The 18273-nt window shown below is 35.3% G+C and overlaps 1 protein-coding gene across 3 annotated transcripts; it reads right to left on the bottom strand.

Annotated features, from left to right (window-relative positions):
• Positions 1 to 5298: 5298 nt before the first annotated feature.
• Positions 5299 to 13292, bottom strand: ATCS (Citrate synthase family protein). 3 transcript variants are annotated; one of them, XM_089624981.1, is made up of 20 exons: positions 13173 to 13292; positions 11758 to 11831; positions 11617 to 11679; positions 11271 to 11312; positions 10247 to 10312; positions 10031 to 10096; positions 9759 to 9872; positions 9463 to 9526; positions 8884 to 8966; positions 8465 to 8514; positions 8307 to 8384; positions 7814 to 7942; positions 7650 to 7692; positions 7429 to 7515; positions 6669 to 6770; positions 6209 to 6316; positions 6079 to 6129; positions 5860 to 5933; positions 5726 to 5777; positions 5299 to 5642 (listed from the first exon to the last, which is right to left on the bottom strand). In XM_089624981.1, the coding sequence occupies exons 2-20, from the start codon at positions 11806 to 11808 to the stop codon at positions 5544 to 5546; spliced, it is 1422 nt and encodes a 473-aa protein (XP_089481107.1). In that variant the 5' UTR covers positions 11809 to 11831; positions 13173 to 13292; the 3' UTR covers positions 5299 to 5543. The 3 variants fall into 3 exon arrangements, with proteins under 3 accessions (XP_089481107.1, XP_089481106.1, XP_089481108.1); XM_089624980.1 differs by lacking the exon at positions 13173 to 13292 and adding an exon at positions 12320 to 12455; XM_089624982.1 differs by lacking the exon at positions 13173 to 13292 and having other exon boundaries at positions 11758 to 11834.
• Positions 13293 to 18273: the final 4981 nt, after the last annotated feature.

The following is an 18273-nucleotide window of genomic DNA, read 5'->3' as shown; positions in this document are numbered from 1 at the left end:
TTCTTGCGTCAATTTCATGAGATAGACCCATATACTTTAATTTTTAAGTTACACATTATGTAATCAGAGTACATTAGGTCAAGACTTTTTTGTTTCAAGGATAACATGAAATTTCACAAAGCCAAGGCATCTTTAGCAGCTCTTTATTCATAGGTGTGTTATATTCCATAGTTTTTTCGAAGTTTACTTATGGCTCTATTTTGAGGCTTACACCTTGCCTAAAGAACCCATAAGCCTTGTAAGTGGAAGTAGAAAGCTTTAAGCTCAAGCCCAACAATTAATTGCATGAAGAAACTCGGGTCCTTTGAGTTTGTAATTGATTGACCTTCGTGACAGGCATACAGCTCTATTTATTTAGTTCCAAACCCAGTATAAAGTTTGTTTATTTAAAAAAAAAAAAAAAAAAAACAACAGCAACTAAACACGAATGAACAAGAATGAAATCCCCAAATTAAAAGAAAATTCGAGCAAAACCTGTATAAAATTAATAACCGATTTTCTAAGTTTATATTATGGTTGGATATGAAGCTTTACAGTACCTGATCGAGCGGTCCAGATTTAGCCTTCTTGTTCGGAGTGACCACATGAATGCCTTTACGCAACCAATCTTGGTAATAGCCAGCCACAGCAGTGTCGGCTGTGCAGTCAACAAAAACAGTGTTAGGAATGAAATGATTACCCTGCACATGTCGGGTAAATTTCTCGCAAGGACGTGTATAATTATAGAATGAACGTACTATCTATCTATGCTTTGACATAGCAAGGCAATAGACATATTTATTCAAAATACAACACTCGAAAGCTCAAAGAAGCTGTAACGTCACCTCGTAAATCTACTTCGAATCTTGCGTCAAATATACTACGAGGCACCCTAATACCGCACCAGCAACAACCTTAACCAACAACATCAAAAATATGGTAAAATAATTGCGTTGGACAAACTTTTTAGGTGAGTAGTCAAGATTTCACAGATTATATCCTTGAGAGTGTTGATTATATATTCAAGCCTGAATGTGTTTATTTATTTTTTTTTTTTTTAAGAAACATCGGGACTTTATTCATTCACCACGGCATAGCCGAAATACAAAAAGGGATCGAGTAAAACCTGAGTAGAGGGTTAAGCTTTTCTCCGAGGCCAAAAAAAAAATAATTTCATATTTGAAACCGGAACCGTAACAAGAATGAGCAAGAATGAAAGCCCCAATTTAAAAGTAAATTCGAGCAAAACCTATATAAAATCAGAATAGGCGAAGTTATATACCACTTCGTACCAATCACTCAATTCCAACAAGAATTCCTAACAATCCCAACAACAAATCCTAAATCAAACAAGATAGAAGAAGACGACGACGACGAGACATAAACGGGGACTCGAGATGATGAAACAAAGAGAGCGTACTGTGAAGAGTAGCGGAGACGATGAACACCGGTGATGACGCGCGAGGCCTTAGGTGAGTGTTTCGCTGGCGGCGAGGGAAGAAGAAAGAATGATAGAAGAAAGAGAAGAGAAAGAAAGAGACTTGAGAGAAAAAGAGCGTTAACAGCAAACCCACAAACAAGCGGTTACGAATTAAAAAAAAAATTAAAACGGTTTGTATAAAGAGTTGGCTTACGTGGCATATTTTAATTGGGTAAAACCTTATGAACAGTGATTTCGGATTTACACTTATTGGGCGTGTTTGGCACAGCTTTTTTAAGCCTGTTTTTGCTGTTGGCAAAAACCAAACTGCAATCTTACTGTTTGGTAAAACAGTTTTTAGAAAAAAAAAAATTCAAAAACGATTTTAAAAACTGTACATGAGTCACAAAAGCTACGAATCTTAGCTTTTAGAAAAAGCGTATTTGTATTTGATATAAAATTACTTTAATATCCTCACGTGATTATCCATATCACTGTTAAATATTTATTTTATGTCTATTTTAGTCTTTTTACTATAATATATTTATTTTACCAAACGCAAAATTAGCTTTTGTTACCAGCAACAACTGTTTTATAAACAGCTTACCAAACAACTATCAGTTTTTAAAAAAAAAACAGTTTTTTCAAAAAAGTGAATCTAAAAGCTTTTTTTTTTAAAACAAAGTTATGCCAAACGATGCCAATTATATTAATGTTAGTTTTTTATGATTTAATCCAAATTCTTAGTTTCTAACTTCATTATTGTGTTTGATTGGAGTTTGTATCCAATTTTTGTTACATCAGAAAATAGGGTTTAGATTATGTGTGTGTGTTTTTTTTTTTTTTTTTTTGCTTTTTTTGTTAAATTAGTTGTAGAATATGAAATTTTATGTATAATTAGTTGATTTTTAACCTGAATATTACCATTATTTTGATTTTGTACTTTGTATTGAACTATGTAATTAAGTTTGTGTAGGATTTTTGTTGAACTATTATTGTAGACTTTTTCCATTTTTATCTTATGTTATATATGAATTTTTTTAAAATATCTATTCACTACATTCTTTCGGTAAGTACGGTATTTGACGGTATTCCTCGACGGTAACGGTATTCTCAACGATACAGTTTTACTTTTCCTTTTCTGAATTTCACGGTATTCATCTGGCTTGCCTTCATATACCAGTAAAATCTGAGTCTCAGAACGGTAACGGTATTTCGATCACTGGCTTTGGGTAATGAAATCTGTGTTATGTTTTATAAGTTCATCGTTGGATTGCTTATTTAGTATTGTTTATACGATTATTTGCTGCTATGGTTATCATGATTAATTGAAAAAATGATACAAATTTGTTTTTGTTGTATTCTTAGAAGGGATGGACCAGCCCATTCTCGGTATACAGTCGTATATCAAAAAATGGGAAAGCTCGGTATAAAAACCTTTATAACCCATTAAATATCGATATATTGTCAGTGTTTTTTTTAACTAAAATAAATTACACTTTTACCATGGTCGGTGATATATTTAAAATTATTACTACAAACACAATTGCATCGAAGCCTTCACTTGTATATACGATCTTTTTTTTTTTGCTCGTGTACATAAGTGCTTGAAATTCTTTGGGTATGTGTATGTACGATTTTTATTGTGGATACGATTTTTTGTTTTGCTTTAATATATATATATATATATATATATATATATATATATATATTTATGTATATATATATATATATATTTATGTATATATCTATCTGTTTATATATACAAAAATACATACAAATACATATATCTATGCATATTTATTAGACATGTTGATATATATTAAATAAATTATAAAAAAAATAAATATACAACATATTTATAATTATATTTTGTTATAAGATTTTAGTCTGTATACCTGTCGATAAGCAATATCTCAGCGAGATACCATCGGCATCATCAATATTTTTTTTAATAAAAGATAATTGTATTAATGAAGGCGTGAGCCGGATTACACAAAAAGGTGAAACGATAGAGTCAAGCCTCCAGATCCAACACATTCCAGCACGCGGACCTAGAGCAAGACAAAAAAAACAAAAAAAAAAACAAAAAAGAAAAAAAAACAAAACAAGATACCAACCAAAAATGTCACAAGCTTTACAAATGGGAAAAAATTTACACGCCCCTACAAAACGAAATTACAACCCGAAAAAGGCTCTGAACAGCCACCAAAAACCTAAAAAGCAGGGAGTACAAAATTCCTTGTCTATAAATAGAAGACCCCCGAGCACGGGAAACTTTTTCAATAAAGCACGCTTTCCCAATCCCGCTAGAGAACCACTAAAGGGTGAAACTGGAATTCCTTGCTTGTGACGTGAAGCCATAGAGCGATATTGAGGTTGAAAGCCTCTCAAAATCCTTATGAATTCCAGCCATCATCCTTGAAGATGCACTTGTTTCTTCGTAGCCAAATCGTCCATAGTCCTGCGAACATGCATGTCTTGACTAACTCCTCCTATCACTCGATATTCCCTGGAAGCAAATGAAGACCAAAAATATCTGCGAAAAGGAAAACCGATGAAAAACAAACTCTAAAGACATGATGCAGCAGGGCAGTCGAAAAACAAATGAGGAATATCCTCGTTTGTGCTTCGACAAAGACCGTAACAGCTCAGACATGATACGATTTGAGGATTCTGTTTTTTAATAAGATCTACGGTGTTGATTCTTTTGAGAGTCAATCTCCACCCAAAAATTTGGACTTTTTTCGAGGCTACAAACTTCCAAATTGCTTTGAAAAACGCAGTGGTGGGGACTGAACTGTGGGTTCGAGTGCAGCAATCATTGATTTAGCTTAAAATTATTCTAAGTCGTCGAGCCAAGCTCTACGGTCCGCCACCTTCGCAAAGAATAACTGATAGTGCTTCCAAAAGAATAGCATATGTTGATGCCTCTCTGTCCAATAAGTTCCTCATGAAGCGTAAGTCACAACCCATCGAATCCGATTCTCCGTGCTAATAACCAGAAGTTTGATATGGCCAGCAGTCTTAAAGGGCATTACCGAAAAGAGTCCTGGAAATCTCATCTCGAGACATTCATTCCCACATCACTTGTCTTCCCAAAACCGAGTTATGGAACCATCTCAAACCACCCAACTGCAATGCTTGAAAAATTCCTTATGGACTGAAGATACTGATTTCCAAGGACTATGCAGAGTACGGCCAGAGGCCAGGCCTGGATCCCAACCATTAGCATGAAGGCCATATATGACAGCAATAATCTTATGCCACACAGCCTCGGGTTCTAAGGGACACCGCCAAAGCCACTTGACAAGGCGTGCCCAGTTTTTCCGGACTAGGCTGCATATCTCAGGCCACCCTTTGTTCCTATCGAAGCCTTCCCACAAAAAAATTTCTCATAATTTTATCGATATCATCAGCAACACCAATCAGCATTTGAAGATCCAATCAGCTTTTGAAGATCGACATGAAGTAGGTCGGGAGCACTGACAAAAGGGTCTGAAAAAAAAAAGATAAATAGAAACTCTTTTGGTTTGAATATACATTTTTTCCCCAGATGTTGTGCTTGACTAAAAAGTAATGTTTTATGAAAAAAAGATTCCTATGTTGTAAAGTCAACAATTTGAAGGTCTAGATTTAGATACCAAAACGCACAATTATTCAGAGACAAAGAACGTATAGAGTCCGATGCATCCAAACAATTTTCGGAAAGAAATTGTAATGCAACAAAAAAAAACGGTGTAAACTATGCCGGCCTTAATCAGTGTCAGTGACGAGTTTACTATTGCTGGTAAACCTTTTTACGACCAGGGATTGTACAGTTATACGCACCCTGTCAATAATGGAACTATAGATCTCATAAGATACATGTTATGTTAAAAAAAATACCCAAAAAGAAATTAAAAGTAAAAAACTGGTCTCATTTCTTTCAGTTGAACTTGTATTCTTATTTTTAACGAGCATGTACATTAGCAGGTGGGCCTTATTATTCGATCCAAGCTTAAGCAGTATAACCAATTGAACACAATGCCTAACTAATTCAAATAATCAACAATAACCTTTTTGCAATTCTCTTGCCCAACCTTGATATGAACTATCCAAAAAACATGCTCTGATAAGCAAATGTCACTAAAGCCGATGATTCTCAAGACAAAGCTGCTTTCTTGCAGTAATTCTCGAGCCAATCCATGGTTACACTCTTCGGCCTCTCTAGTGCCAGACCAAGTGCTCGGTCCCATATCAACTGTAGATGATACAAAAAAGAGGGTTCAAACTTTATTCTGGAATATAAAAGATACACGTATGAAAGAACAGTGAAATAAATACCTGAGAAGAAATACCAATACTCCTCGACACACCAAAAAGAACAGTGAAATACCTGACCCAAATTAAACTCGGGGGTTATAACTCAAGAATAAACAACAAATGGTCAATAAATCACCTTGAATAAAATCCCATACCTTGCTTCAGTCAACCCAAAATAGTTCAACAAGACGCCACTGTGTGCATCAACATTGGGCCATGGGTTCTTAACCTACAATTGTAGCGATATCATTGGTTAAGAACGGAGCTCAACTTAATAACCAAACGTAACAACAGATATTCTTATTCATACATTACTAAAGTGGTTGCATAGAATAACAAAACTCATGTTCAAGTAAGTCGAATCAACTCTTTACCTTGCCTAATTCAGTGAGGATGGGAGGAACAACATCATAAAGCTTGGAGACCTGTATGTATAATGTGATGAAAATAAATTAAAAATAAAGTTAAAGCAAGGCTTGATTTTGTTGATGTTCTTGATATTACCAGTTGGAACAACGGGTCATCAGGCAAGTGCTTCAACGCAAATTCCCTCTGGCATGTGTATCTTGGATCTGTTTTGCGTAGTACACCATGTCCAAATCCAGGAACAACCTGAAAACATTTCAAAAAACCGTTATTCAAATAACTAACACATTCCAGTACAAAGTGAATATATCAATGGCATTTGAATTTTAACATAATTACAGAAAACTGAGAAGAAAAATTAACCCTTCAACACTAAAATCAGTCTATACTCTCTATATGACAGGACTTTTGAAACAAGCTAAACTTTTTTTTATATATTAAACAATTACTAATTGGAAAAAAGCGACAACTTGTGTCCAAAGCCATGAAAAGCATAAAACATAATGCAAGCGATACAATGGAGAAGATAAAATGACATATGCATGAAAAACTTGAAATGCTTTAGGCATTATGCAGGAAAATGGAAATGGTGACCTACCTTCCCACTATTCAATGTCTTCCATACATATTCTTTCAACTGATCTTTGGTTATAGTTTCTCCACATTCATCAACCACCGACTTGATCCAAAGCAAAACCTCCTACAAAAATACGCAGAGTCCATGTTAAAAGCACATTAAAATTGTAAGTGGGTAAGGATGTCTCTTACTAATCCACCTATGAAGTAAAATGCAAAAATCATAAGATACAAAAAACCCATTGCCTATTCATTCAGTAAAATCTGCATTACTGCTTGTTTTTTTTTTTTTTTTAAAGAAACAGCTGACTTTATTAAAACCGCGGCAAAGCCGGAAAATCCAGGACAAGAATTACAAAAAACCACTAGGGAGAACCCCAGTCAAAACAAAATCTGCATTACTGCTTGTATGTTGGAAACAACTAAATTCTCGACAAAGAACAGCAGAGCATTAAACCACACAGGAAACTTAAGTGACTTAGTTAATTTTACTCATTCGTCTTACGCCTCGGCAAATAGACTCGTAGCCCTTGGTGCTTTTTAAGCCTCGATAATTGTAACAATTTTTTACACGACTTTAGTTTGAGCATGTATGTCGTTATTTGGGGCTATGTATTTATATACGCTCAAACACGTTTTACCCTTCAAAATTTTAAAAAGGGAATAGTGTGCTCCATTATTCTTCAAGGCACACCTCCCATCATATAACAAAATTTTCATAGTGCTCAAAACTGCGTTTTATATTCCTTTTCACTAAAAAAGATAGAAGAAAGAAGCAGTACCTGATTAGCCAATCCGTGGAGCGGCCCGGCTAAACCATTTAACGCCGCTGCAAATGAAAGGTAAGGATCTGAAAGTGCACTGGCGACCTGGATTTTTTAAAAGGCATCAGAACAGGAAAGCATTGATACTGAACATACCAGCAGTCAAACAATTGGAAATAAGACTAACTCAAAAGGACAGACTTGAAACAAGATAATGATCAGACGGGAGGATAACTTACTAAGTGGCCAGTGTGCGCACTGACATTTCCACCTTCATGATCACTGCAACACAGCATAGGTAAACAAAACAGGATTTTAAGCAATCGTAACTCACAATACAAGCATTCACGCAGGAGGTTTGTAACATAAAGAATCCATCAATTAAAATAGGGTTCATACAAACCTGTGAATGGTTATATAAAGCCTCATAAGCTCTAGCATCTTAGGATCATCAAAACCCAACATCTGAGAAAAATTGCCACCATAGTCGAGAGAGTCATCTACGGGAATAATTTTCCCATCCTTGTAAATCCTGAGGAAAAACATTCCATCCAAATGAAAAGCAATACATTACAAAAAAAAAATAAATAAATAAAATAAAATAAAATAAAATTCAGTCTTAGGCATCGTATTTATGGTTGAGACACTAAATCATGACATGAGGTGAACCATTTCAAGAGAAGAAAAGAAACCATATTGTACAAACATTTTTTTTTCTTGATATAGCAATAAGTACACCAATGTTTGTCTTTTTGATTTAGTACAATTATTTCATTAAGAATAATGCTGATCTATTCTATTAAAGAAAATGTATTTCTCTCATGGCAAGGATGCAACAAATTTACACCTATGAGGCTAAAAATTAATCTTGAATATCACAAGGTATGATTACCAACCTTCGATAGACATATGCTGCTACTATTGGCGCGCGGGCAATCAAATTGAGCGAGTCCTCGTATGTAGGTTCCCAATACCTAAACACAAAATGTTACGATACATGTACTTTTATATAAATTATAATTGGAAAGGGGAATGAAAAGTGAAAGGATCTCACTTTGATTTGTGAATGCCCTTCTCATATGCTTTCTGGAATTCACTCTGGACCTAAATAACCAATGTAACCAAAGTTATGCAAAGCTATATGCCTGCCGTACAACTCTCCTTGTGACATGATAACAAGTTATCAACTATATATTTTTGGAGTAATATAAAAAAATATTGGGAAAATATGACCGATTTTATGGATGAGGCAAAAGTCTTTGAAACATTACAGAGCTAGTGAGAAACATAATTTTGCACGTAAAATTCAGTGGACTAATACTACTGCAAATCATACTTCTGACAAATCAGATTTGACAAATACTTCTCATCTTATATCTATCTAGATACTTCCTGAGTAAGAACAGCAGAGAAAGGGATATATATATAAGATCAAGAAACATAAGTATCAAAGTATGAATGAGATCTGCAAACCTGAAGAGCCATGACACCCGATGCAAATTGAGTCATTGGATGGGATGTCACGGGTAAAGCATCAATAGCCTTGTAGACATAATCTGCAAATATGATTAAATGTGTAAGGAATAAAATCCGAGTAAAGTAGTGACCAACCGAAGTGGAATTCATTTACAACTTTGTCTAAATACAAAATGTAGAAAGGCAGTGTATTAGACGTTTTTTTTTTTAAGAAACAACGGGACGTTACAACACATCTATTAAGTTACTGTTCTACAGTGTTGTATAAAAATGTTTAGTAACCACTTATTCAATTCTAACGATTTAGCATATGCTGAATTCCACATAAATCTATATCATTTAAGCAATTCTCAACACAGACACATATATCTATATATATTAACCGAAATTATCCAGTCTTCACCCGACTGATAAACTGTAGCATCTTACATATATTCATTATTGAAAAAGAATGAATTTAATAAATCGGATACTTGTCTCTCAAATCAATGATTTTAGATTCTTTTCCTTAATAACTTCTACTATATGTAAACCAGCCAAGCGGAAAGAAATTAACAGTTGAAAGAAAGTAGTAACCTGGTACTACTGCACGAGCGCGCAGATCACTGGATAATGCATCTACCTGCTCTTTGCTTGGTACCTGAAGTTCAGAAGACAAATTCAAATAACAAAAAATTAGGGTCAATCTGATATATATGACAGCATAACAATATTCTTTTTGAGGTTGACATGCAATAGAATCCTATTTTTAGTTTAGTTTAGAAGAATTAACAATGTCCACTTGCTATACACAGGATGCAACGACAACCAATATATAATATCTCAATTTCACAAAACTAGTTCACTCGGAACCTATGGAGAAAGAGACGCACCTTTCCAGTTAGAAGGAGCCAAAGAAGACCCTCGGGCAAAGGCTCTCCACCAGGCATAGCAGCTGGTAATACTTTTTGGCATTCAGGAATGGACATTCCCCTAAATCGGATTCCCTGAGGAAATAAACAAAAAGAAACAAAAAGAAACAAAAAAAATAATAAGATTCGGAAAAGAAAACAGATTAAGCCTTCGTTCTGTTGAAGAAATAATTATGATTTTTAAAACTTCCATCTAAACACTAATTTACAGAGAAGCAGTATCGTATGTATACCTCATCTGGGTCGAGCAATGAGGTTTCCCATAACAGCCCAGTCATTCCTCTCATTCCACCAATTACCTTGCAAATGCAAATAGCGTACCACACGTTAGCTCAAGGCTATAACTAGATAAACCTACAGTAATTACCTTCTTCAAAGGATATGTAGCGGCACTAGTTTTATTTGCAGAACTGAATATATTAACAATGGAAAAAGAAGATTGTAGTTACCATATCGACAGTAATATTGCCCAGTTGAACCTTCCCATGTTCTGACTTCAATTTCTTCAAACGCTCCTGCAATTAAATAGTGACATAAAATATACTGAAGTTATGTATAACAAAACTTAACTGAAGTTTCTCAAAATAACTATCAGTACTTGATTGTACATTAGCTCAGACAGCTCAGATATAAAAAAAATAAAAATAAAATAATTCACAGTAATAAAATGCAGTTGGTCAATTCAAGATTTAAAACTGCACAATTGAACATCATTACATTTTCCCATTTCGTTTTGAGATGCAAGTATCATTGTGGTAAAGAGGCATAAGCCTCAATCCATAACCATAATAAACATTTTTCAAAAAATACAATACATGATACCCACTAACAATAGCATACAGGAATCGTCAAATAAACTTATAAATACTCCAAAACAAGTTAAACATATGCATATAATTCAAAAGCGGATGATGAATATTAGTAAATCTTAACCATCAAGATGTTTAGTTGAAATAGAGAAAGTTGATATTAATCAGGGGCCCAGCTAACGCGTGAAACACTCCGCCTGGGGAGTATCTTTCGAGATTATCTCACATTCATCTCACACCGTTCGATACCTCAATACCTACGGTTTAGAGTATCTTCGATCCGTTATCTTATACCTCAGGTTGAAGGTCCCATTAAAAAGATAGTAATGGGGTGGGGTCATCAGAAGAGAAAAAAATAATTTCATTCCCCAATTCAGTCAATTATAATTGCTTAGTAGTTTTGATTTTCCCAAATGCATATATTATGAGGCTGTTTAAGGCCGTAACTTGTCAACTGTGCAATATTGCGCACCTCATACAACGCATTTTTAAACCCTGGGTCCATAATAGTCTCTTTTCAAGTTCCCGTAGCCACTCATGTAATCGGTTTTCGCATGTTTTTAATAGAATGATGTTCTCGTTTAAAAAAAAAAATAGTCTCTTTTCAAGAAAGAAAAATATGTGTGTTGGTCAGTAAGAATGAAGCCAAATTCAGTGCTCAAACCTGTTGTTCAGGAATTAATTCCTTAAGCTGAGAATGAAGATCCTGCATGGAAAACCAATCATGGAGATGAGAATCATTTTTCTTATGACCTTGCCTGGGTAATTTTTGTGTGCTGATGATTAAAAAATTTACAGGCTATCGTTTATCATGTAATAAAACTATTTGTTAGCTAAGAAAAATAAATAATACTCAAAATGGTACAGATCGATCAGTTCAATATAGTTAACATACTGATGTATTATTACAGCAACAACATACTAATATACTTACACTGTGAAAGAGTGTAATTGCATCCTTCAGTCCAACAAAAAAACTGATAAGTATACTTGAAAAGTGAAGAACTTACAAGATCTGAGGAAGTCTGAATTTGAAGCCATCTTACTGAGTTCTTGAAATGAGACTGCTCACACTGAAAAAGTACATCAAACTCTCTCAATACACATAACTATAGCGATTGCATTATGGTCATAATATTAATAACACTTACAACACGGGATCGAAGCTTGGAAAGCGCAGATACGCTCCTGAAGAGTCCCATCGATGCGAAGTACAACTACAACTCTGCTTCAACACCGAAAATATAAAATCGAATATTAGACACATAAGAATAATCCAAAACAGTATTATAAGATTTAAGCAAAAAAATCTAGGGCTCTTTTGAAGACCTGAATTTTCGGAAATATATATAATAAAGGTAGAGAAGAAGAATAAATCCACACGAAGCGCACAAACAAGAATAGAATCAAACAAACTATTCCAAAGCCGGATCCTAAATATTAGCACGCTTTACTATTGACTTGTCTGAGAGAAAGAAATACTATATTTTTTCTTTTTGGAGAAAAATCAGCCAGAAATGGATGAGTACTCACTACTTTTCAAAGACCTAAAACTTCAATGGTTTCGCCTGAATTAAAAGCTATAAATATCAAATTTTAACAAAAACGAAGCAACGAGCGAGGCGATCGTCTGAGATGGCGATTGGGGAGCGATCAAGAAATTGATAGCTGTCCGATGAAAAGTGAAACCATACCGAGAGAGAGAGAGTTGACCTGTGGGCGGGAAACGAAGCGACGAGAGGAAAAACGGAGGAGACGGGGGAGAGTCGGCTAGAGAGGGAAGTCAGAGAGAAGTAGGTGAAGACCAGTCAGAAATAGTGGGTTGTGCGTATATAAATAAATAAAGAGAATTGTAACGAATTAACCATTTTAATAAGAGGAAAATTAAACTTTGACCAAACTATCGATTCTTAATAGCCAATAAATATATCTTGTTCCTAGTTTGCCCTTTTGGAAAAAGGAACTGATTACTTCTTCAATATTTTGTCACAGCCCAGACTTCGCCGCCGCCGCGACGCCGACCGCGATCGTCGCCGATTCCTGGGAGGAGACCAGCTTCGACTCCTCCGCGGTGAAGACCTTCTCGCTTTCTTCGAGCTCCGGCGGGAAAAAGACGACGTCGATTGGCGGCGGAGGCTCTCCGCTGGTCGCCAGCAGGACCGACGGCGACGGCGCGGCGTCTCACGACGGCGCGTCGCGGATGACGTCGTCGGAGGCGACGGATCTGGAGGCCGAGGAGGCTGCGCTGTGGAACTCGATCGTGGACGAAGCGGCGGCGATGGAGGCCTCCGCGAGAGACGAGTCTCTGGATCTCGAGAAGCTCTCCGCCGAGGTGATCGATCTCCCGGAAGAGACTCGGCCGGGGCTTTCGGAGCCGTTGATATCTGCGGCGGAGGAGGAATCGAAGGGGGAGAAGACTACGTCGGCGTACGACGGAGGGTCGAGGTACGATCCGTCGGCCGTCTGCGGCGGTGGCGGCGCGAGGAGGGGATCGGAATCGGCGGCGGAGAGAGATGATGAAGGGGAAAACAGACAAGAGTGAAGAAGAAGAGTCAGCAGAGGTTACCAGAAGCGACGCCGGGTGGGCTAACGCGCGCCGGGGGTGAAGCCAGCCAACTGGGGCGAACCAAGGTAGATGAAGATCGACGATGGCACGTGGTTTAATGTAAAATTGAAGTCAGTTTATTTTATATATCCTTGTTTTTTTATTGTGTTCTGGATTTTTTTTAGTTTTGGGGGTTAATGATTTACTTAATTGTTAATATGAAATATTTGGTAAATCGTATTTACTGTTAGATTAACTACAAAATATTACTATAAATAAAATTTATTTTTGTTCTTGTTACGATAAATAAGATTTATTACTGTTCTTATTACGGTAAATAAGATTTATTGTTTTTCTTGTTACGGTAAATAAGATTTATTATTGTTCTTGTTACGGTAAATAAGATTTACTTTTATTCTTGTTACGACAAATAAGATTTATTGTAGCTTTTGTTATTGTTAATTAGATTTACTAAATTTTTTTGTTATGGATGATATTATTTACTATGATAGTTAATAATATTAACTTAAGGGTATAATTGGAATATTGGAATGTTGTCATGATAAATTTGTTATTTTCTTAAATATGTTAATAGTTTGGTTATAATTTTAAAATAGAAGTGTCATTTTAGCTAGTTCTTAGCCGGCCATAAATAAATAACACATAAATATGATTTCATATCTCGAATTTATTTATTTTCACGAGCAGAATTAATCGTATCTCAATTTTATTTTTTCTGAAATAAAAATCTATTAGTAGTCGGGGGCATTTCAAGTTCAGTTACACACTTGGGAATTCGAAAGATCGATACCGATATTCATATCGAAGTTCTGATTTTACGAATATATCAAATATCAACGGATATTTTATAATAATTTTAATACCGACTATCAATTATATCGGTTATATATCGATGATATATCGACTACCGATGGATATATCAACAAAAATCTTATAACAAAATATAATAAAATATGTACCACAATTTATATTTTTAAATTTCTAATAAAACAATCAAATTTAAAATATACTTATAACTTTTTTCTTATATATATACATTATTAATATTTACATTACTTTCTCAATATTAAAAAGAATAAATGTAATAAAATAATTTTTTCAAAAAAATTGTAATATTTTTCTACAACATTACAAATATTCTTTAAAATAATAAAAAAGAATAGTATTATATATTTAATTATTTATTCTAATAGTATAGATATTATATATATAATACGTTATTTGTCATATATATTTATATATATTATAATATATATATATAAATAAGGAAATATTGATAATATCATTATACTAAGTAAAATTAATAAGTAAAAGATATAAATACAGTAAAAAAATTATTAGATATATATTTAGTAATTTTAATACATATACGCATGCATATATGCTTATATAAATAATATTATATATGGCTTTAAAAACAACATGTACGTAAAATAAAAAGTACAAGTATAATAAAATAAATAAGGGCATTATAATTTACAGACAAAACTAAACTATAAAATTGAGATTTAACTAATATTTATAAATATTTAGAAAAATAGCCAATGATAATTATATTTTATTCAAACTTCCTTATATTAACCATGTTATAATTAACAAAAAAAATGTAAATAATTTCTTTACATATATTTATTATCAATATATTTTTACTTATTTTGTAACACGTATATATCTAATAATTATTTTGGGGAGAGTGAACATACTAGCCCAATCAACCCACCAATATTAGGAGAATAGCCCAAGTTTGAATAAATTAAGTGAATAGCCCAATTAATATTTCACTACCTAAATTACCCTCATATATAAGAGCAAAACTCAATTTTCTCAAAACCTAAACCTAAACTCGTTCTCATCTTCGTCCATTTCACGCCACCGATCCACTTCACGTCGCTGATCGCCGCCGATCCACTTCACGCCGCTGATCGTCGCCGATCCATTTCACGCCGCCGCGTCGTCGCCAATCGTTGTCCATCCTCGTTGTTGATCCCTCACGTTGCCGGCGAGATCCGGCATAGACGCCATCAAGATCTGCCATAGACGGCGTCGATTCTGTCGAGCTCCGGCGGCGGCGATGCTCGGAGAATCGACGGCTCAGATTGACTCCAAAATCGACGGGGGGAGAGGAATCGGCGACGGAGAGGAAATCGGCGGCGATGGAGGGGATTGAAGAGAGGCACTTTGTAAATTCGCGAATCGGTTAATTAATACTGGAGTGAGTTAGGTTAATTAATTAACTGATTCGTGAAGGATTTGGAATTCACAAAAAATTTACAAAAATCATAACTTAAGTCAATTGATATTCAAAGCATTCAATTAATTAACCTAATTATGAATTCAATCATTTAGTAAATTAACTTTACCCACAAAAAAATCAGAACCCAAACTAATATTCAACCAATAAGTTAATTAATTAACCTAACTCACTCCAGTAGGTTAATTAAATTAATCTATTCGCGAATTTACCAAAGACATTATGGTCTGAGCCGAAAATATGGGTTATTTGCTTAATAAAATGAAACTTGGGCTATTCTCCCAATAAGAATGACAAACTTGGCTAGTTACAACAAATTTCACAAAAATATAGATGACGTATAGATAACCGTTATTTCTTCAGCTCATCCACTCGTCTCCTGCGTCTTTCTCTTCTCATGGGTTGAGTCATCACTCACTTGACTTTACATGTCTAGCATTTTTATTCTTTCTTATCATTTGGATGTGTCTCTATCTTTTTTTCTTCGCGGGCTTCCTCTACTTGCTGGCCCATCCCGAATGGGCCTTTTGTGAAAACATAATTGGGCCGTTCGAATCCCAATCTTAATTTAGGAAGTTAATCCTCCCCCATTATGCATATATCTTTATACTTTTAAGTTTTATATGTCAATAAATAAATAGAAAATATAAACTTTATATTAAAACTATAAATTAAATTTATAAATCTTTGCTCTTTTTTTTTTTTTTTTATCAATTATGTCTTTCAAGTTATCATGTGATAAAGTAGAAAAATATGGTGGGGTTAAATTCCTTGTTTTAAACTGTGTTTTTCACATATTTTTATTTTTTGTTTAAATTTCATTTATATATTTCAATCCAAATGATTTTCTTAATTTTTTTGTATTTATGTTTGTTTATTTTTTTTTATCTAATTATATAAACGTAACATTTTCATAAATTTATTTAAATCTTTTATTTTACAACCAAACAATGTAATCTTATATTTTTGGAAATGTGATTACGAGATTCTCAATAATGTGATTACATTCCATCACCTCCAACCAAACGCACCCATGTGAAAATAGTATAAATTACTAAACCCTAAGTCGTGGTAATCGTTTCTTTTTATTCATAAGAAAATAGACAATAAATTAGATAAATATGATAAAATAAAACCAACTCATTTTAAAAAAAAATATTTCTCTAGAACTTAGATCATTCCACAAAGTTGATGGCGAAGAGTAAAAGTTCCAGCTTTTTTTTTTTTTTTTTTTTTTTTATTGTGAGCTTGTTTGGTAGATTTTAAACTGAAACAACAGTGATCAAATTGGTTTGAGTTGCGAACGATGATTCCAACACCTATGCAGTTGGAAGATTATGCTTTTAATGCATCGATGTTTAGCTTGAAGAGATCGCAACTTAAATTTTATCTTTCTTTGGGAATGGTCACGGGCCAGTAGCTCCGCTGAATTAAAAGTAGATATCCATTTGATTTGAGCATAGGGGAAATTTTTTATATTTGAATAATTCAAAGCACACAAAGTGTTTTGGCAAGTCTCCTTATTACTTTATCAATTATACTTTTATTACGTTCTAAAATCTCTTTTTTTGCATGGTTGTGCTCGGATAATTCCGCACGTAAATAAGGCTCTTCTGTGACATCTAACTTATATTTCGGAAATAAGCAAAACCCTCTCTCTCTCCCGAGAACCCTCTCTCAGAACCCTCTCCCTCAGAAAGCTCTCAGGCGAGGTTGCGCCGCCGCCGTCCCCTCCGGGGCCCGGACGCCGCTGCAGCGGCAAGTTCCGACCTGGGGGGGAGCCCTTCGAGCCCTCTCTCCTTGCAAGCTTTGTTTCTTTTCCTTTTCTTTGTTTTTTCCCAGATCTGGTGTTTTCTTCAGATCCAGCCTTGACGTCCGGCGGCCTCTCCATGGTGCGCATCTCCGCCGTTCTTCATCGTCTGGGCCCGCTCCTCGCTGTTTCGCAGCCCCCCTCCGCTGCTCTTCCCGGGATGTGGGTTTCGGGTGGCCGTTCGTCGTTCTCCGACGACGGAAGCTCCGCCCCGCCGCTGGTTTCGGGCTTCCGGCTGGGGCTGTCTCGTCGTGGTGGTGAGCCTGGTCTTTCGGAGAAGAAAAAAACAAACGGCTATTTACCTCGCGAGTGGTCGGCTCTGCCTTCTTCTCCGACCGGGGCTGGTGCAGCGCTGCCGCCGGTGGTTCTTGCAGCAGTTCTTCTCCGTGCTTCACCGGCGAAGGCAGTCGCGGTCCACCGGGGGTCCATGGCTCAGTTCGGCGCCGGCCTCGTCGCGGTCCTTGTGGGGTTTGAGAGCTTTTTCTTGGAAGACAATTTTAATTTAGTTTTGTGTTTTGATTTCTTGGTTTTAGCTCTTGCTGGTTCTGTAGTGAATCGTTATCTTTGTTGTTGTGCTTTGGTTTTTTTGACTTGTTTAGGAGCCGGATTAGCCGTAGTCTCCTTATCCGTAGTGGATTTTCTGTTAGGTTTTGATCTATGCAGGTGGAAGAGTCACCTTCTTCGTGGTCATCGGACCGAGGTTGGTTGGATTTTTCCACCGCCAATCTTTGGGTTTTTGAACGAGCCTATTGCGTGCTCTATTGGTGCCTGTAATTCTTCTCGTTGTCGGAAGTTTGCACATAACGTACTTATACCGGTTCTTAGTGTTAGATTCACTTCGACTTAGGTCTTGGTGTTCCTTGTATTAAGGTGTTTTTCTCCTGTATTGATGGGTTTTTTACCCAATTTTAATAGAAAATCCGTTTATTCAAAAAAAAAAAAATTATACTTTTATTTTTATCATTCCAAGCCCGTAAATGCAAAGGGACAAGGTGTTGATATTTAGCTATTATTCCCTTTCATATATCAATGTTTTTATC

This window comes from Urtica dioica, chromosome 9, assembly GCF_054948205.1.
Source record: "Urtica dioica subsp. dioica isolate 48M chromosome 9, U.dioica_male_clone48M_v1_H2, whole genome shotgun sequence".
Taxonomy (NCBI): Eukaryota; Viridiplantae; Streptophyta; class Magnoliopsida; order Rosales; family Urticaceae; genus Urtica; species Urtica dioica.
The sequence above is the reverse complement of the archived record's forward strand: the minus strand, read 5'-3'. Positions and strand labels throughout refer to the sequence as shown.

What these genes read in the sequence shown, in the direction of transcription:
- ATCS (XM_089624981.1), bottom strand. Translation starts at nt 11,808, where the DNA reads ATGGGACTCTTCAGGAGCGTATCTGCGCTTTCCAAGCTTCGATCCCGT. An exon ending in GGCTCCTTCTAACTGGAAAG is followed by an intron (nt 9,527 to 9,758) that starts GTGCGTCTCTTT and finishes TCTGAACTTCAG; the next exon opens with GTACCAAGCAAAGAGCAGGT. An exon ending in TCCACGGATTGGCTAATCAG is followed by an intron (nt 6,771 to 7,428) that starts GTACTGCTTCTT and finishes GTATTTTTGTAG; the next exon opens with GAGGTTTTGCTTTGGATCAA.